This window comes from Ascaphus truei, chromosome 23 (genome assembly GCF_040206685.1).
Source record: "Ascaphus truei isolate aAscTru1 chromosome 23, aAscTru1.hap1, whole genome shotgun sequence".
NCBI lineage: Eukaryota > Metazoa > Chordata > Amphibia > Anura > Ascaphidae > Ascaphus > Ascaphus truei.
Genome location: NC_134505.1, coordinates 3,306,281 through 3,321,906, shown reverse-complemented (window position 1 = coordinate 3,321,906; position 15,626 = coordinate 3,306,281). Strand labels below are relative to the sequence as shown.

At 39.1% G+C, this 15,626-nt stretch overlaps 2 protein-coding genes across 2 annotated transcripts; one reads left to right on the top strand and one right to left on the bottom strand.

The window, feature by feature from the left end:
- The first annotated feature begins 982 nt into the window (after positions 1-982).
- Positions 983-6,727, top strand: LOC142473087 (keratin, type I cytoskeletal 19-like). The gene is made up of 8 exons (XM_075580247.1): positions 983-1,475; positions 1,564-1,646; positions 1,810-1,966; positions 2,393-2,554; positions 2,915-3,040; positions 3,422-3,642; positions 4,193-4,227; positions 5,972-6,727. The coding sequence occupies exons 1-8, from the start codon at positions 1,062-1,064 to the stop codon at positions 6,031-6,033; spliced, it is 1,260 nt and encodes a 419-aa protein (XP_075436362.1). The 5' UTR covers positions 983-1,061; the 3' UTR covers positions 6,034-6,727.
- Positions 6,728-9,495: 2,768 nt separating this feature from the next.
- LOC142473089 (keratin, type I cytoskeletal 19-like) lies at positions 9,496-14,719 on the bottom strand. The gene is made up of 8 exons (XM_075580250.1): positions 14,226-14,719; positions 14,056-14,138; positions 13,730-13,886; positions 13,229-13,390; positions 12,759-12,884; positions 12,157-12,377; positions 11,722-11,756; positions 9,496-10,215 (listed from the first exon to the last, which is right to left on the bottom strand). Exons 1-8 carry the CDS (start codon positions 14,637-14,639, stop codon positions 10,154-10,156), a joined length of 1,260 nt encoding a protein of 419 aa, XP_075436365.1. The 5' UTR covers positions 14,640-14,719; the 3' UTR covers positions 9,496-10,153.
- Positions 14,720-15,626: the final 907 nt, after the last annotated feature.

The window sequence follows — 15,626 nt, the reverse complement described above, 5'->3', positions numbered from 1 at the left end:
AGTCCCTAACCAGCTGGGTCGAGCAGGTTTTTTTTGTACACCTTTATATATATATATTCACGAATTTATCACGTGTGTACAACTTTTCATGTTGATTATATGCAATTTTTTGTATCAATAGATCTAAGAATTATTCACTGTATATTGATAGAGAACACTAGTAGAGTTAGCGCTTTATATTCACTATAACATAGGAAAATTTACAGACATAAATGAGGCTTCAATTCTAATTGTGTTTCAAAACAGATTAAGATCTTATCATTCTGCACAATTCCATGAGATGTTATATAAACTACTGCATTATACTTACATCACACCATCAATCAGATTAAATATGGGTCTTAGTCCAAATAGCAAGTGCTTAAAATCTACCAAAAAGCAGATATAATACATAATGCATGGGATTGCCTGAAGGTTAAGTTATTTTGGTCTAAACTCCTGATATCATAAAGAAAATAAGTGAGCTGCATTTTTCTGAAAATCAACAAGCAGCGATTCTGCGGGTCTATAATTCTTCAAAGGGGGATTGCTCTAGAGTCTCAAAAAAGGATGAGATCGAAATTCTAGCAGCAATAAAAACATAATGGATTTTTTACCATTCACCACCCGTCTCCCACTCACATTGTCATCAGAATACTCCGTTCTCGAGTGACACATTACGTCCAAACACATTAATAAACATAGTGTGAATTAAATAATTAAGTGCTTTATGCCGGTATTTATTCACAGTGCGTGTTTTACTTCTTCTTTGATGTAGACATGCACTTTTGTACCATTATGGGTGGGGTAAATTATCTTCTCTTTTGTGCAGCATTGTAACAAAATGATAAACTGTTGTGTCCCTTAGCCGCCCAGACTTGTCTTTGATTTCTGAAGAACCTTCCTAAATGTCTAGGTGTAAACGTAATGTTGATATAATGCACGTAAAATGTACACTTCGTTCTGTAACCCCTCCCACCCATACGTTCTATAAAAGGAGACCTTTGGATAGGGAGCACTTATACTTCACTTGCTGATCAAGCTGCAGTGTCCTTCCATTTGGATCCACCTTTAGCATCACTATGAGCCACTGCAAACCCCATAAAGCCCATCATGGAGGCTCCCACATGTCCCATCATGGAGGATCCCATCATGGAGGATACGGAGGTAAAGGAATTTCCAGCTCCAAACACTCTTCTTTCGGTCATGGATGTGGCTATGGAAGTGTACATGGTGGCTCTAGTCATGGAAGCCACTTTAGCAGCTTTGGGGGTAACGGTGGTTCTAAGAATGATGGCCTGTTCGGCATCAATGAGAAGGAAACCATGCAGCTTCTGAATGAACGACTTTCATCTTACCTGGAGAGAGTGAACTCACTGGAGCAGGAAAATGCCCAGCTGGAGAGACAGATCTGTGAGTGGTATGCAAACAATGCCCCCAGCTCATCCCCTGACTTCAGTCAGTACTACAGTGTTATTCAGGAGCTCCAGTGTCAGGTACATTCAAGTTCATTCTTTGGAAATTAAATCAATGTTGCACTGACTAAAAGACAAATATGAATTCACTGCCTGGTATGTTTTTTAGATCGCTGCAGCCACTGTGGGGAATGCAGGGATTGTTCTGCAGATAGACAATGCCCGACTGGCTATAGATGACTTCAGAAACAAGTAAGTGTCATGAATATTATGGAGACATAATTGAAAGAATGGATGAATAAGATAAGAGGAGTACATCTAAATCTCCACAAAGATGTACAAGGTAGACACGTTTAATGGTTTGTGTTTCCTGGACTGTGTAGCCCTTAATGTCTTGTTCTTGCTGTCTCACAAGGTATGAGACGGAGGTCAGCCTGAGGAACAATGTTGAGGCCGATGCGAATGGTCTGCGCAGAGTCCTGGAAGGGCTGAACATGGAGAGGTGTGACCTGGAGATGCAAGTTCAAGGCCTCCAGGATGAACTGCAGCAAATGAGGAGTAACCATGAAGAGGTAATGTAATAGAATGGAACTCAAGATGATGGGGTTATGTTTGAAACCATTAATATTTCTGTATTTGTGCGGGGCAAGAATAGTTTTTGCCAGCCTGATGTGAAAGAAAATGTCTCATCCTACATTTGAATCCTATTTCTTGGATACTGGGGTTAGCCCTAATGCAGGCCTGGCATTTTGAATTGGCAGATACAAATTCTAATACATCCTCATATATAGTAATCACTCCCAACATTGTGCACTTAAAAAACACATTCACATGCAACATGAAATTGAAGCTACTTCCACCAACATAATAAAGCAATATTCTTCTGCGTAGCTTGATATATAGCCCCCATATATTCTTCTGCGCAGCTTGATATATAGCCCCCATAATGGCACATTGCTGCCCCTCCTGATTCTCATCTTCATCTTGTGCCCTTGCAGGAGGTGAACTCTCTCCGCGCTCAGCTGGGCGCCAGAGTCAACGTGGAAGTGAACGCTGCTCCATCTGCGGATTTGAATGGAGCCTTGTCTGAGATCCGAGAGCAATATGAAAACATGATGGAGAGGAACATGAGGGAGGTTGAGAGCATGTTCCTTCAAAGGGTAAACGCATCCCTTTCATTCTACTATTTCAACAGCTCATCAGATAACGATGAATGTTCTCTAAAACAGTCACACTCATCATTCATCATATGCCTTACAATCTAACGTGGTACCTGAGGCAGAATAAGATATGGTGACTTATCTACTATATGTTTACTACCCGAGTACAGGTATAAGAAGCAGAGTTGGAATCAGCAACTCTATGGAAACCCAACATTTACTATTAAGATTAAATAAAAGGTGTGGTATTTGTGTGACCACATTTCTAAATACTGTATATAAGTGAGCTAACTCACAGTGCAACTACTGTATGTCAGATATTATTCCATACGTCTCTTTTCTATTTCTATGTACTTGCAGAGTGAGGAACTGAATCAGCAGGTGGCGTCTGGTTCTGAGCAACTGGTGTCAGTCCAAAGTGAGGTCACCGAGTTGAAGCGCTGTGCGCAGAGCCTGGAGATTGAGCTTCAGAGCCAGCTGAGCATGGTATGTGTTAGCACTCATATTCCTCCATTATTGTGCGGTATCACTGTTTAGGTCTATGCAAAGAACACTGGATAACTACACACATTGGTTTGGAAGAAGAAGCATATACAGTATTATTATGGCATACAGATATACACTGCATTATATAAAATCCCACTGAAGCCTACATGTACTCTCAGTGGTATACACATATTTACTGCTTAACACACAGACTCTCCTACTCTCCATGAATCATATATATTTATCATCTACTATTTCCCTTTTCTCAGCATTGCCTATACTGCTGTATTTATTATTCAGTATTGGACTGTGCTACTGAGTTAAATAAGGATTTCCACCAATGGCACAATCTCTTATTGCCAGTATGTTCCTCTCTTGCAGAAATCAGCCCTGGAAGGCAGCTTGGCAGAGACACAGGCCGGTTATAGCTCCCAGCTCAGCCAGTTACAGGGCATGATCAACAACGTGGAAGGGCAGCTGGGCCAGATCCGATCTGATCTGGAGAACCAGAACTATGAGTACAGAGTTCTGATGGATCAGAAGACACATCTGGAGATGGAGATTGCCACATACAAACGCCTGCTGGATGGACAGGACATGCAGTATGTAACACAGTGTCCCATAGACCTTAATTATGGAATGAATTAGACATTTGAGGACTGGGCTTATTTCACCATGAAAGTGCCTGGGGTAGTGTATAGGAAAGGATATTCCAAAAACACACACACAAACATACATACACACATACACACATACATACACACACACACACACATACACACATACACACTTGGGGTTATAATGCATTCCAGTATCAGTACCTATGTAACCCAGAGAGTATTACAGTTATTACATGAGGCCATTTGGGCCACACTCGGAAAGCATGACTTACATCATGAAATACGTTTTCAAAATAACCTTGTTAAGTGCTTATTTCTTTAAACTAATATAATGAACATAAGCTTATTAATACAAAAGTATACTCTATATAGGTTTTGCTTTGCTTTTGATAATAAATAACCACTCGAAGGTATTAAATCACTCAGGAAAACTCATTAATATTAATAACAGTATGATTGCAATTGCTTAATTTTTAAAGCTCATGTGCTAAAAACCAACCGTGACTATATAAACTTGTGTTTTTCTATACAGCATTCCCCAGTGCCATTCCTCAGGAGGCAGCCATGGTAAGTGCAAAGAGATATTAGCTATAAAACCATCACAGAAATGTTCAAATCACTATTTGAAAGCAACAACTCAAAACTTTTCTATATGAGATACTTCCAAACGGGACAAAAAGAGGGAAAAGAGAACATTGCAATAACAGTCGTATGTTAAAGTTGCCCAATGATTTATGTGAAACATATTCAGATGAGGGTTTTTTAATTCATAGACAAAATAAAAACATCTATTCTGTACATAAATCGCAACTGAATAAAAAGGAGTGACAAGGAAAGGAATTGAGCTACAATATAATTATAGATGTGTAAGAAGAAATATGGAACTGCCCTGAACAAAGAACCACATTTACCAAATAAAAAATCTCAATACTTTCAGATTGAGCTTTTTATTCTGCACCAGTATTGCACTAGTTTTGTCCCATAGCTATTTTAATACACAAACCCTTTAGTGTCTTAGGAATATCTCTCAGTAGCATCGTTTCATGCTGAGCACATCCCTATCGTGTTAGAAAGAAGATCATTTAATTGGACTAAATACGTATTAAGGGGGCTATGCACAAAGCAGTGATAAGTGTTTTTAAGTGAGATAAATGCTTTATGGCGCAATTTTTTTAGCAATGACTGTGTTTTGATGATAAAAAGCCTTTTAAGCGCGATACTGCAGTGTTATCATTGCTTTGTGAATCGCGCTGCACGTAATATTGCACCATAAAGGCATTTATCTCACTTAAAAACACTTAGCACTGCTTTGTGCATAACCCCCTATGTACTTGAGTTTTGTTTCTTTGGGAATTATAGACAATTCTCAGCTTAGAGATAACGTTTTTATTCTTGAATAATAAACCTTTTATTGTATTAGCTATCTACAAATTGTGATTTCGACAGATTGACTATGTTGCTTCTCCATGGCAGGAAAGTCTCTGAACCCAATTAATTTGAATGGAATTCAGGGGCTTCTATGCCATGGGTAAGAGACTTCACCCATATTGGATGGGGTCTTTGGGCCTTATTCAATGTCTGAAGAATCTACAATGCTTTGATTTGGGAACTGATGTTCGATCTTTGGAGGAGTCATTGTGATTAGGGTTCATTTATCATAAGCAGCTGTGGGGAAAAAATCCTCATTAAAATACAAAACTCAAGAAATGTGAGTTATTTCTGTGTTGCATCATAGCATGAATCAAACATACATAGATGTACAGATGTGTAAAGTTTGCAAATTGGTGTTTTTTCCGAGAATCAGTCAGTGCCTTCATAGCAGACTCAAAATTCACCCAGCATATCAATTAATGCTAACTCTCATCCAGAGCCTGAAATATGGGAGTTACTGGAAAGGAGAGGAGAAAATGCTGGGCCAATCACATTAGCAAAACTGCAAACTGATGTTGAAAATGTGTAATTTCTGAGAAACTTTTAGCCCTTAAAAATTCTGCAAACTGGTTTGCCAAAAATAGATTTTGGTCTCAAAAACATGAAAAAGTTTTCTGCTAGAATAAGCATATTTTATATTTATTTATGTCTGATAAAATGCCAAATCACACCAGGATTTAAGCGCGGATAAAGTAATTACATTTATTTTGGTGCGTAAATATTTGGGTTATACACTTATCACAGGTAATTCCACCAGGACTGATCCACAGGGAACACTTTGTAAGGATTCCTAAGAATGGTGTTGTATACTATATTTCCCACATGCTAGCACAAAGTACATTGTGATTTGAATGCAGTACTGTATATCTTTCCTTTCCAGGATCTCACCACAGCAATTCAGGTCACCAATCCACAGAACATGGCCAGAAAGCCAGCTGTTAGACAAATCTGTTACTTCGGGGGGAGAAATCAAGGCGTAAAACTACAGAGAAGAAACGGAGAACGGAGAACGGAATTCTTTACCGAACTCTCCAGAAGTTAATGATTCATTAGTGTCTGTGTTTGAGAAGTCCAAGCTAACCTGTCTTTCTGATCCTTAGCATATGTTCTGTAGGAATGTAGACCTGTAGGTGATATAGGGCACAGAGAATGGTTTGGGGTTTTAAGCTCAGGTGTATCTCACCTTTTGGTCTGCAGTTTCCCAGCTTGTAAAGGTTTCAGCATTTCCTGTAATGATGCTCCTCGTGCTTTTTACGCATTGCATTTAAATCTTACAACATTGTGACTCCTAACAGATATAAGCAAACAAATACAGGAAATATGCTTAATATGAGTAGGGCCACTAGGATAAAGCCACAGAGAGAACGAGGTGAATAGTGACAATGTTACCCACTGGGGGATATATTCTTCCAAAATAAACACCAAGAATTGGTGTTGTTTACTATAACCGTAGTCTTAATATATCACGTACTACTGATACATGCCACTGCTATTGGTTACAATGCAGATGGGCTGTGCCCACAAGCTATCCCCTTTCCTATTTTGTGACGTGGTATATACAGTATTTCACCTTATATCTAATGCATTTTTTTTCTCATTCATTCAATAAAACTTGTGTTTGTCTCATTGCAAAATACTATACTGCCTAATGTGTTTCTTAGTGTTACTATAAACTGGTTGCAACTATTCACTAATTCCTATGAAAATCAACCCAATATCACAACCCATACAATAACTAAAAGAATTAGAATAATATATTTTTTTAAACCACATTTTATTGAACGTGTCCCATTTGTATACATATATAAATTCTTTAACATAAAAAGACAAAGCAGCGCTAAAAACAAACAATTGTAAGCACAATATATACTATAAACAATCAGATACCACTTGATTCAAAGTTCAATCCTGCAGAAAACGAATCCAGTGGAACTGTCCTATAAATGAGGCAAAGAATGTGTCCCAAAGCCAGACAAGATATATAAATTCTTCGTGTTATGTATTAGTAGTACTAGAAGTACATTTACATCACGTTTGAAGGGACATCCTTCATTGTTGATTATACATCAAACATAAAACATGTACTCCGTCTCCCTGATGCCATCTCTGGCTTTGTGTGTGATTAGCCCACTGCACTATGCTGGAGGATACGACCAAGAAGATTTTCGAACATATGGAAAATGGTTTTAAGCTAAATTGTAATTAAATTGTTACTGAATTTTGGAATTCAAATTTTAAAACGAACAATTTATAATCCTAGGTGGAGTAATTTTGAATTGACTGGTAAGGTCATCTTACTGTGACTCTTTTTAAGACCAAAACCTTGTTATCAATCTAAAACCTTCAAAAAGTACAATGGTCCCTACCATGGTGTCACTCCATAGCCTTGGGATAATCTTCTACCAGGTATTGTATTAGGTGCAAATCACCTTTTTGTATTGCGACAGAAGTATGTGGCACTTATTGTCCCACTGAACTGCATCGCAACAGTGGATAAACATGTTACATTGGGTGAGTGACACAAAAGTTGTAAGAGACAGGGTTTAGGAGTAACACAATATGTAAATAATGTTAACACAAGGAAAGTATATTATTTTAAACTGAAAAATAGATCAGACGGAGCTTAGGATGGAGCCGTTGTATTGGGGCGCCCACGGGAGCATACTAACAGAAATGGCATGACTGCACAACAGTTCTGGACCAAGTTATAAAGCGTTGGGGAGTTCAGGTACCTGTATTGTTTTGTATCGGAGTGAGTTGCTGCGTTCAAGGAACACAAGGGAAAGGGGATGCTTAGTAGTTAGGTGCTCTTCACAGGGCGATAGAGTGGTCGATAGAGTTGTTCATGGAACAGTTGGGGAACTGTTTGTTGCCACTACGCTAACCTGGAAGCTTAGGAGATCCACAGAGACCACAACTCTGCATTTTTCTCTTGTAGGTTATATGTTAAGTACATCCCCCATACCCTGGAGAGCCAAGCGCTCACTGTAGATGTGGTCTGTTGTTTCCAGAACAATGCTTTTGTGCAACTGGCAGCCTTTAGCAAATGTAAGGCTAGTGATTTTCTGAGACTAAGCCCTGGGATGTAATCCCGGTTTAATAGAGTGATCCATGAGTCTCTATGCAATGTGATAGAAAACGTGCTCTCAATTATCTCAACGACCTCGTCCCAGAATGGTTAAAAAAAAGTTGGAAAATTCCCCAATTTTGTAGAATAATCCCATAAATTCCACAGCCCCGCCAACATTTGTCAGAAGCGCCGGGGAAGAGGGTGTGTATTTTGGCTGGTGTGAAGTACCAACGAAGCATGACCTTGTAGGAATGTTCCACTCTTATCATAGACGATTCAGCATGTCTTTAAAGCCGGGGGCCCCGGAATCATAGTAATACCATCTATAAATTCTATCATAGCAGTATTATCAGATGAAACAGGCCATGGATGTCTGAACATAAGTACAGGGAGATAGACGTACTCGCATAGAATATTAGGGATCGGGTGTTAGTTTAGGTTAGAGGGCTGAGGACTAAACCTGGTTTACCATGAATGGGAAGCTATGGCTAGCTGTATAAATCCAGAGAACGTTACATACTGGTGTATGGAATGAGGGCGGACCAAGTGCCAGAGTAGAATTGCTGCTTGTCTTGATAGTGGTTTTGCGGGTCACCGGGTAAGTTTATCTAAGGGAAAGAGTTAGACTGAGGTAATTAAGTGAGGGGTTACCAATATAAATAATATAAATACAATACTTGGTAGAAGATCATCCCAAGGCTATGGAGCAACGCCATGGTAGGGGCCATGGAACCTCTTGAAGGTTTCGGATTGAAATCAAGATTTAGATCTTAAAAGGAGTCCAGGTAAGATGACTTTACCAGTTCATTCGAAATGACTCCACCTAGAGTTATAAATTGTACGTTTATAATTCTGTAACAATTTAATTCCAATGAACCTTACGACCATTTTCCATATGTTTGAAAATCTTCTTGGGCGTATCCTTCACCATAGTGCATTGGGTTAATCACACACAAAGCCAGAGATGGCATCAGAGAGACAGAGTATACGTTTTATGTTTTACGATTTATGTATAATCAACAATGAAGGGTGTCCCTTCAAACATGATGTACACTTATTACTAGTTCTACTAATACATAACATTTTAGATATTGTATGGGTTGTGATATTGGGAAGTTTTTCATAGGAATTAGTGTATAGTAGAAATCAGTTTACAGTAGTGTTGATTCTCAGTTCTTCACTGGCTCGAACCAGCATGAAGTGTGCACCAGAAACCCTGTGGTAACGTGTTGTACAGAAGATAATACGTTCCTGTGTGTTATAACCAGGGTCCTGTCATGTTAGCATAACACTAAGAAACACATTAGACCGTATAGTATTTTGCAATGAGACAAACAAATGTTTTATTGAAGGAATGAGTAAAAAGATGCATTACATGCGAGGTGAAATACTGTATATACCACGTCACAAAATAGGAAAGGGGATAGCTTGTGGGCACAGCCCAACTGCATTGTAACCAATAGCAGTGGCATGTATCAGTAGTACGTGATATATTAAGACTACGGTTATAGTAAACAACACCCATTCTTGGTGTTTATTTTGGAAGAATATATCCCCCAGTGGGTAACATTGTCACTATTCACCTCGTTCTCTCTGTGGCTTTATCCTAATGACCCTACTCATATTAAGCATATTTCCTGTATTGATTTGCTTATATCTGTAAGGAGTCACAATGTTGCAAGATTTAAATGCAATCCTTAAAAAGCACGAGGAGCATCATTACAGGAAATGCTGAAACCTTTACAAGCCAGGAAACTGCAGCCCAAAAGGTGAGATACACCTGAGCTCAAACACCCCAAACCATTCCCTGTGCCCCATATCACCTACAGGTCTACTTTCCTACAGAACATATGCTAAGGATCAGAAAGACAGGTTAGCTTGGACTTCTCAAACACAGACACTAATGAATCATTAACTTCTGGAGAGTTCGTTTCTCCGTTTCTTCTCTGTAGTTTTACGCCTTGATTTCTCCCCCAGAAGTATCAGATTTGTCTAACAGCTGGCTTTCTGGCCATGTTCTGTGCTCTGATGAGCGGAGTTGCTGTGGTGAGATCCTGGAAAGGAAAGATATACTGCATTCAAATCACAATGTATTTTGTGTTAGCTTATGGGAAATATAGTATACTGCATTATTCTTAGGAGTCCTTACAAAGTGTTCCCTGTGGATCAGTCCTGGTGCAATTACCTTTGAAATTGTACAACCTAAATACTCACGTACCAAATAAATGCAATTACTCTCGTCCTGCTTAAATCCTGGTGTGCCTTGACTTTTCTCAGATATAAATAAATATAAAATGTTCTCATTCTAGCAGAAAACTTTTTCACATTTTTCAGACCATAATCTTTTTTTGGCAAACCAGTTTGCAAAATTTTTATATGCTAAAAGTTTCTCAGAAATTACACATTTTCAACATCAGTTTGAGTTTTGCTGAAGTGATTGGTCAAGCATTTTCTCCTCTCCTATCCAGTAACTCCCATATATCAGGCTCTGGATGAGAGTTGGCATTAATTGATATGCTGGGTGAATTTTGACTCTGCTATGAAGGCACTGACTGATTCTTGGAAAAAACACCAGTTTGCAAACTTTGCAAATCTATGAATGTTTGATTCATGCTATGATGCAACAGAGAAATAAATCACATTTCTTGCGTTTAGTATTTTAATAATGAGGATTTTTTTCCACATTTGCTTATGATAAACGAACCCTAATCACAATTTCTCCTCCAAAGATCGAACATCAGTTCCCAAATCAATGCATTATTGAATCTTCAGACACTGAATAAGGCCCAAAGACCCCATCCAATATGGGTGAAGTCTCTTACCCATGGCACAAAAGCCCCTGAATTCCATTCAAATTAATTGGGTTCAGAGACTTTCCTGCCATGGAGAAGCAAAATAGTCAATCTATTGAAATCACAATTTGTAGATAGTTAATAATAAAAGGTTTATTATTCAAGAATACATTTTTTATCTCTAAGATGAGAATTACCAATAATTCCAAAAGAAAAAAATCTCAGGTACTTAATACATATGTAGTCCAATGAAATGATCCTCTTTCTAACACGATAGGGATGTGCTCAGCATGAAATTATGCTAATCAGAGATCTTCCTAAAACACTAAAAGGTTTGTTTATTAAAATAGCTATGGGACAAAACGAGTGTAATACTGGTGCAGAATAAAAAAGATCAATCTGAAAGTATTGAGAATTTTTATTTGGTAAATGTGGATCTTTGTTCATGGCAGTTCCATATTTCTTCTTACCTTTACACATCTATATTTATATTGTAGCTCAATTCCTTTCCTTGTCACTCCTTTTTATTCAGTTGAGATTTATGTACAGAATAGATGTTTTTATCTTGTGTATGAATGCAAAAAAGCTCATCTGAATATGTGTCACATAAATCATTGGGCGACTTTAACATACGACTGTTATTGCAATGTTCTCTTTTCCCTCTTTTTGTCCCGTTTGGAAGTATCTCATATAGAACAGTTTTGAGTTTCATGTAGTGATTTGAACATTTCTGTGATGGTTTTATAGCTAATATCTCTTTGCACTTACCATGGCTGCCTCCTGAGGAATGGCACTGGGGAATGCTGTATAGAAAAACACAAGTTTATATAGTCACGGTTGGTTTCTAGCACATGAGCTGGAAAAATTAAGCAATTGCAATCATACTGTTATTAATATTAATGAGTTTTCCTGAGTGATTTAATAGCTTTGAGTGGTTATTTATTACCAAAGGCAAAGCAAAACCAATATATCATTTTGTAATAAAACGGTTGTGTTAATTATATTGGTGTAAAAAAAGTAGGCACTAAACAAAGTTATTTTGAAAAGGTATTTCATGATTTAAGTCATGCTTTCCAAGTGTGGACCAAATGGCCTCATATATATATATATATTTCTTCATGCATTTTCATGGTGAAATAAGCCCAGTCCTCAAATATCTAATGTATTCAATAATTAAGGTCTATGGGACACTGTGTTACATACTGCATGTCCTGTCCATCCAGCAGGCGTTTGTATGTGGCAATCTCCATCTCTAGATGTGTCTTCTGGTCCATGAGAACTCTGTACTCATAGTTCTGGTTCTCCAGATCAGATCGGATCTGGCCCAGCTGCCCTTCCACGTTGTTGATCATGCCCTGTAACTGGCTGAGCTGGGAGCTATAACCGGCCTGTGTCTCTGCCAAGCTGCCTTCCAGGGCTGATTTCTGCCAGAGAGGAACATACTGGCAATAAGAGATTGTGCAATTGGGGGAAATCCTTATTTAACACAGTAGCATAGTCCTGTACTGATTACTAAATACAGCAGTATAGGCAATGTTGGAGAAAGGGAAATAGTAGATGATAAATATGTATGATTGAAGGAGAGTAGCAGAGTCTGTTTGTTAAGCAGTAAATATGTGTATACCACTGAGAGTACATGTAGGCTTCAAAGGGGTTTTTATTTTATGCAGTGTATATCTGTATGCCATAATAATACTGTTTATGCTTGTTATTCCAAACCAATGTGTGTAATTATCCATGTTCTTTGCATAGACATAAACAGTGATACCACACAATAATCGAGGAATATGAGTCCTAACACATACCATGCTCAGCTGGCTTTGAAGCTCAATCTCCAGGCTCTGCGCACAGCGCTTCAACTCAGTGACCTCACTTTGGACTGACTGCAGCTGCTCAGAACCGGACGCCACCTGCTGATTCAGTTCCTCACTCTGCAAGAACATAGAAATAGAAAAGAGACCTTATGGAATAATATCTGACATACATACACTGAGAGTTAGCTGACTCAGATATTTAGAAATGTGGCCACACAAATTCACACCTTTTATTTAATCTTAATAGTCAATTTGGGAGGTCCATAGAGTTTTTGGATTCAACTCTGCTTCTTATACCTGTACTCGTGTAGTAAACATAGATAAGTCACCATATCTTATTCTGTCTCAGGTACCACGTTAGATTCTAAATGCACAATGAACGTTGAGTGATGGTTTTAGAGAATATTCATTATTATCTGATGTGAGCTATTGACATATTAGAATGAAAGGGATGCGTTTACCCTTTGAAGGAACATGTTCTCAACCTCCCTCATGTTCCTCTCCATCATGTTTTCATATTGCTCTCGGATCTCAGACAAGGCTCCATTCAAATCCGCAGATGGAGCAGCGTTCACCTCCACATTGACTCTGGCGCCCAGCTGAGCGCGAAGAGAGTTCACCTCCTGCAAGGGCACAAGATGAAGATGAGAATCAGGAGGGGCAGCAATGTCCCATTATGGGGGCTATATATCAAGCTGCGGTGAAGAATATTTCTTTATTATTTTGGTAGAAGTAGCTTCAATTTCATGTTGTACGTCAATGTGTTTTTTAAGTAAATAATACAAAATGCCAGGCCTACATTTGGGTTAACCCCAGTATCCAAGAGATATGCTTCAAATGTAGGATGAGACATTTTGTTTTACATCATGCTGGTAAAAACTATTCTTGCACCGCACAAATACAGGAATATTAATGGTTTCATACATAACTCCATCATCTTGAGTTCCATTCTATTACATTACCTCTTCATGGTTACTCCTCATTTGCTGCAGTTCATCCTGGAGGCCTTGAACTTGCATCTCCAGGTCACACCTCTCCATGTTCAGCCCTTCCAGGACTCTGCGCAGACCATTCGCATCGGCCTCAACATTGTTCCTCAGCCTGACCTCCATCTCATACCTTGAGAGACAGCAAGGAAATGACATTAAGGTCTACACAGTCCAGGAAACAAATCATTAGACTTGTGTACCTTGTACACCTTTGTGAAGATTTAGGTGTACTCCTCTTATCTGATCTTCTTATTCATCCCTTCTTTCATTTTTTTCTCCATAATATTCCTGACACTTACTTGTTTCTGAAGTCATCTATAGCCAGTCGGGCATTGTCTATCTGCAGAACAATCCCTGCATTCTCCACAGTGGCTGCAGCAATCTAAAAACATATAAGGCAGTGAATTCATATTTGTCTTTTAGTCAGTGCAACATTGATTTCATTTCCGAAAAATAAACTTGAATTTACCTGACACTGGAGCTCCTGAATAACACTGTAGTACTGACTGAAGTCAGGGGATGAGCTGGGGGCATTGTTTGCATACCACTCACAGATCTTTCTCTCCAGCTGGGCATTTTCCTGCTCCAGTGAGTTCACTCTCTCCAGGTAAGATGAAAGTCGTTCATTCAGAAGCTGCATGGTTTCCTTCTCATTGATGCCGAACAGGCCATCATTCTTAGAACCACCGTTACCCCCAAAGCTGCTAAAGTGGCTTCCATGACTAGAGCCGCCATGTACACTTCCATAGCCACATCCATGACCGAATGAGGAGTGTTTTGAGCTGGAAATTCCTTTACCTCCGTATCCTCCATGATGGGATCCTCCATGATGGGACATGTGGGAGCCTCCATGATGAGCTTTATGGGGTTTGCAGTGGCTCATAGTGATGCTAAAGTTGGATCCAAATGGAAGGACACTGCAGCTTGATCAGCAAGTGAAGTATAAGTGCTCCTTATCCAATGGTCTCCTTTTATAGAACGTATGGGTAGGAGGGGTTGCTGAACGAAGTGCACTTTTTATGTGCATTATATCGACATTACGCTTTTTCCAAGTCTAGACAATTTGGAAGATTCTTGAGAAATCAATGACTAGTCCGGGCGGCTAAGGGACACAACAGTTTACCATTTTGTTCCAATGCTGCACAACAGAGGGGATAATTTACCCCACCCATAATGGTACAAAAGTGCATGACAACATCAAAGAAGAAGTAAAACACGCGCTGTGAATTAAGCACTTAATTATTTAATTCATAGGATGTTTATTAATGTGTTTAGAAGTAATGTGTTTCTGGAGAACGGAGGAGAGAACGGAGGTGATAGGATCTGCTATCTGTATTTAACTGCTGAGGAAGGGGGAGGGGGAGCACCCACAAGACAGGTAAGGACAGCCATTGATGGTGAATAAAGGTGAGGATGATAATAAATGGGAAAATAATTAACATGAAAACCCAAACATTACAAAAGGTAATGGCACACCAGGTTGGTTAATATTTTTGTGCCATTACAAGACAATGTGGGGGAGACGGGGTGGTGTGGGGTTAGCAAACCCATTAGCATTGGGCACTTTGGGGGGCATCACAGACGTTGGCATTGGAAGTCCGAACAGCAGCAACACTCGAACCCATGCCATCTAGGATTCGTATGCATCGCCCCGGGGCTAATCCAGATCATCTTCACACCCAGTCAGCGGTGGAACCATCCTCCTAAGCCCCATCCAGGTCCCAGGGCCACCTGAATCCACTTTGTTTTTATACCCGTTAAATTGGATTCCTAAACATTTGGGAATATATCATTGCATACAGTAACCTACACAGAAAATCACACTCAGCCGTTGGCTAGTTGGAATTAGCTCCTATTCCTACATTTCTGG

Excerpts from the sequence above, each read along its gene's own strand:
- LOC142473087 (XM_075580247.1), top strand. The coding sequence starts at position 1,062 with ATGAGCCACTGCAAACCCCATAAAGCCCATCATGGAGGCTCCCACATG. Across the intron at positions 1,476-1,563 it reads TTCAGGAGCTCCAGTGTCAG|ATCGCTGCAGCCACTGTGGG; the intron begins GTACATTCAAGT and ends TATGTTTTTTAG. Across the intron at positions 1,647-1,809 it reads ATAGATGACTTCAGAAACAA|GTATGAGACGGAGGTCAGCC; the intron begins GTAAGTGTCATG and ends CTGTCTCACAAG.
- LOC142473089 (XM_075580250.1), bottom strand. The coding sequence starts at position 14,639 with ATGAGCCACTGCAAACCCCATAAAGCTCATCATGGAGGCTCCCACATG. Across the intron at positions 12,885-13,228 it reads AGAACATGTTCCTTCAAAGG|AGTGAGGAACTGAATCAGCA; the intron begins GTAAACGCATCC and ends ATGTTCTTGCAG. Across the intron at positions 11,757-12,156 it reads CTGGATGGACAGGACATGCA|CATTCCCCAGTGCCATTCCT; the intron begins GTATGTAACACA and ends TTTTCTATACAG.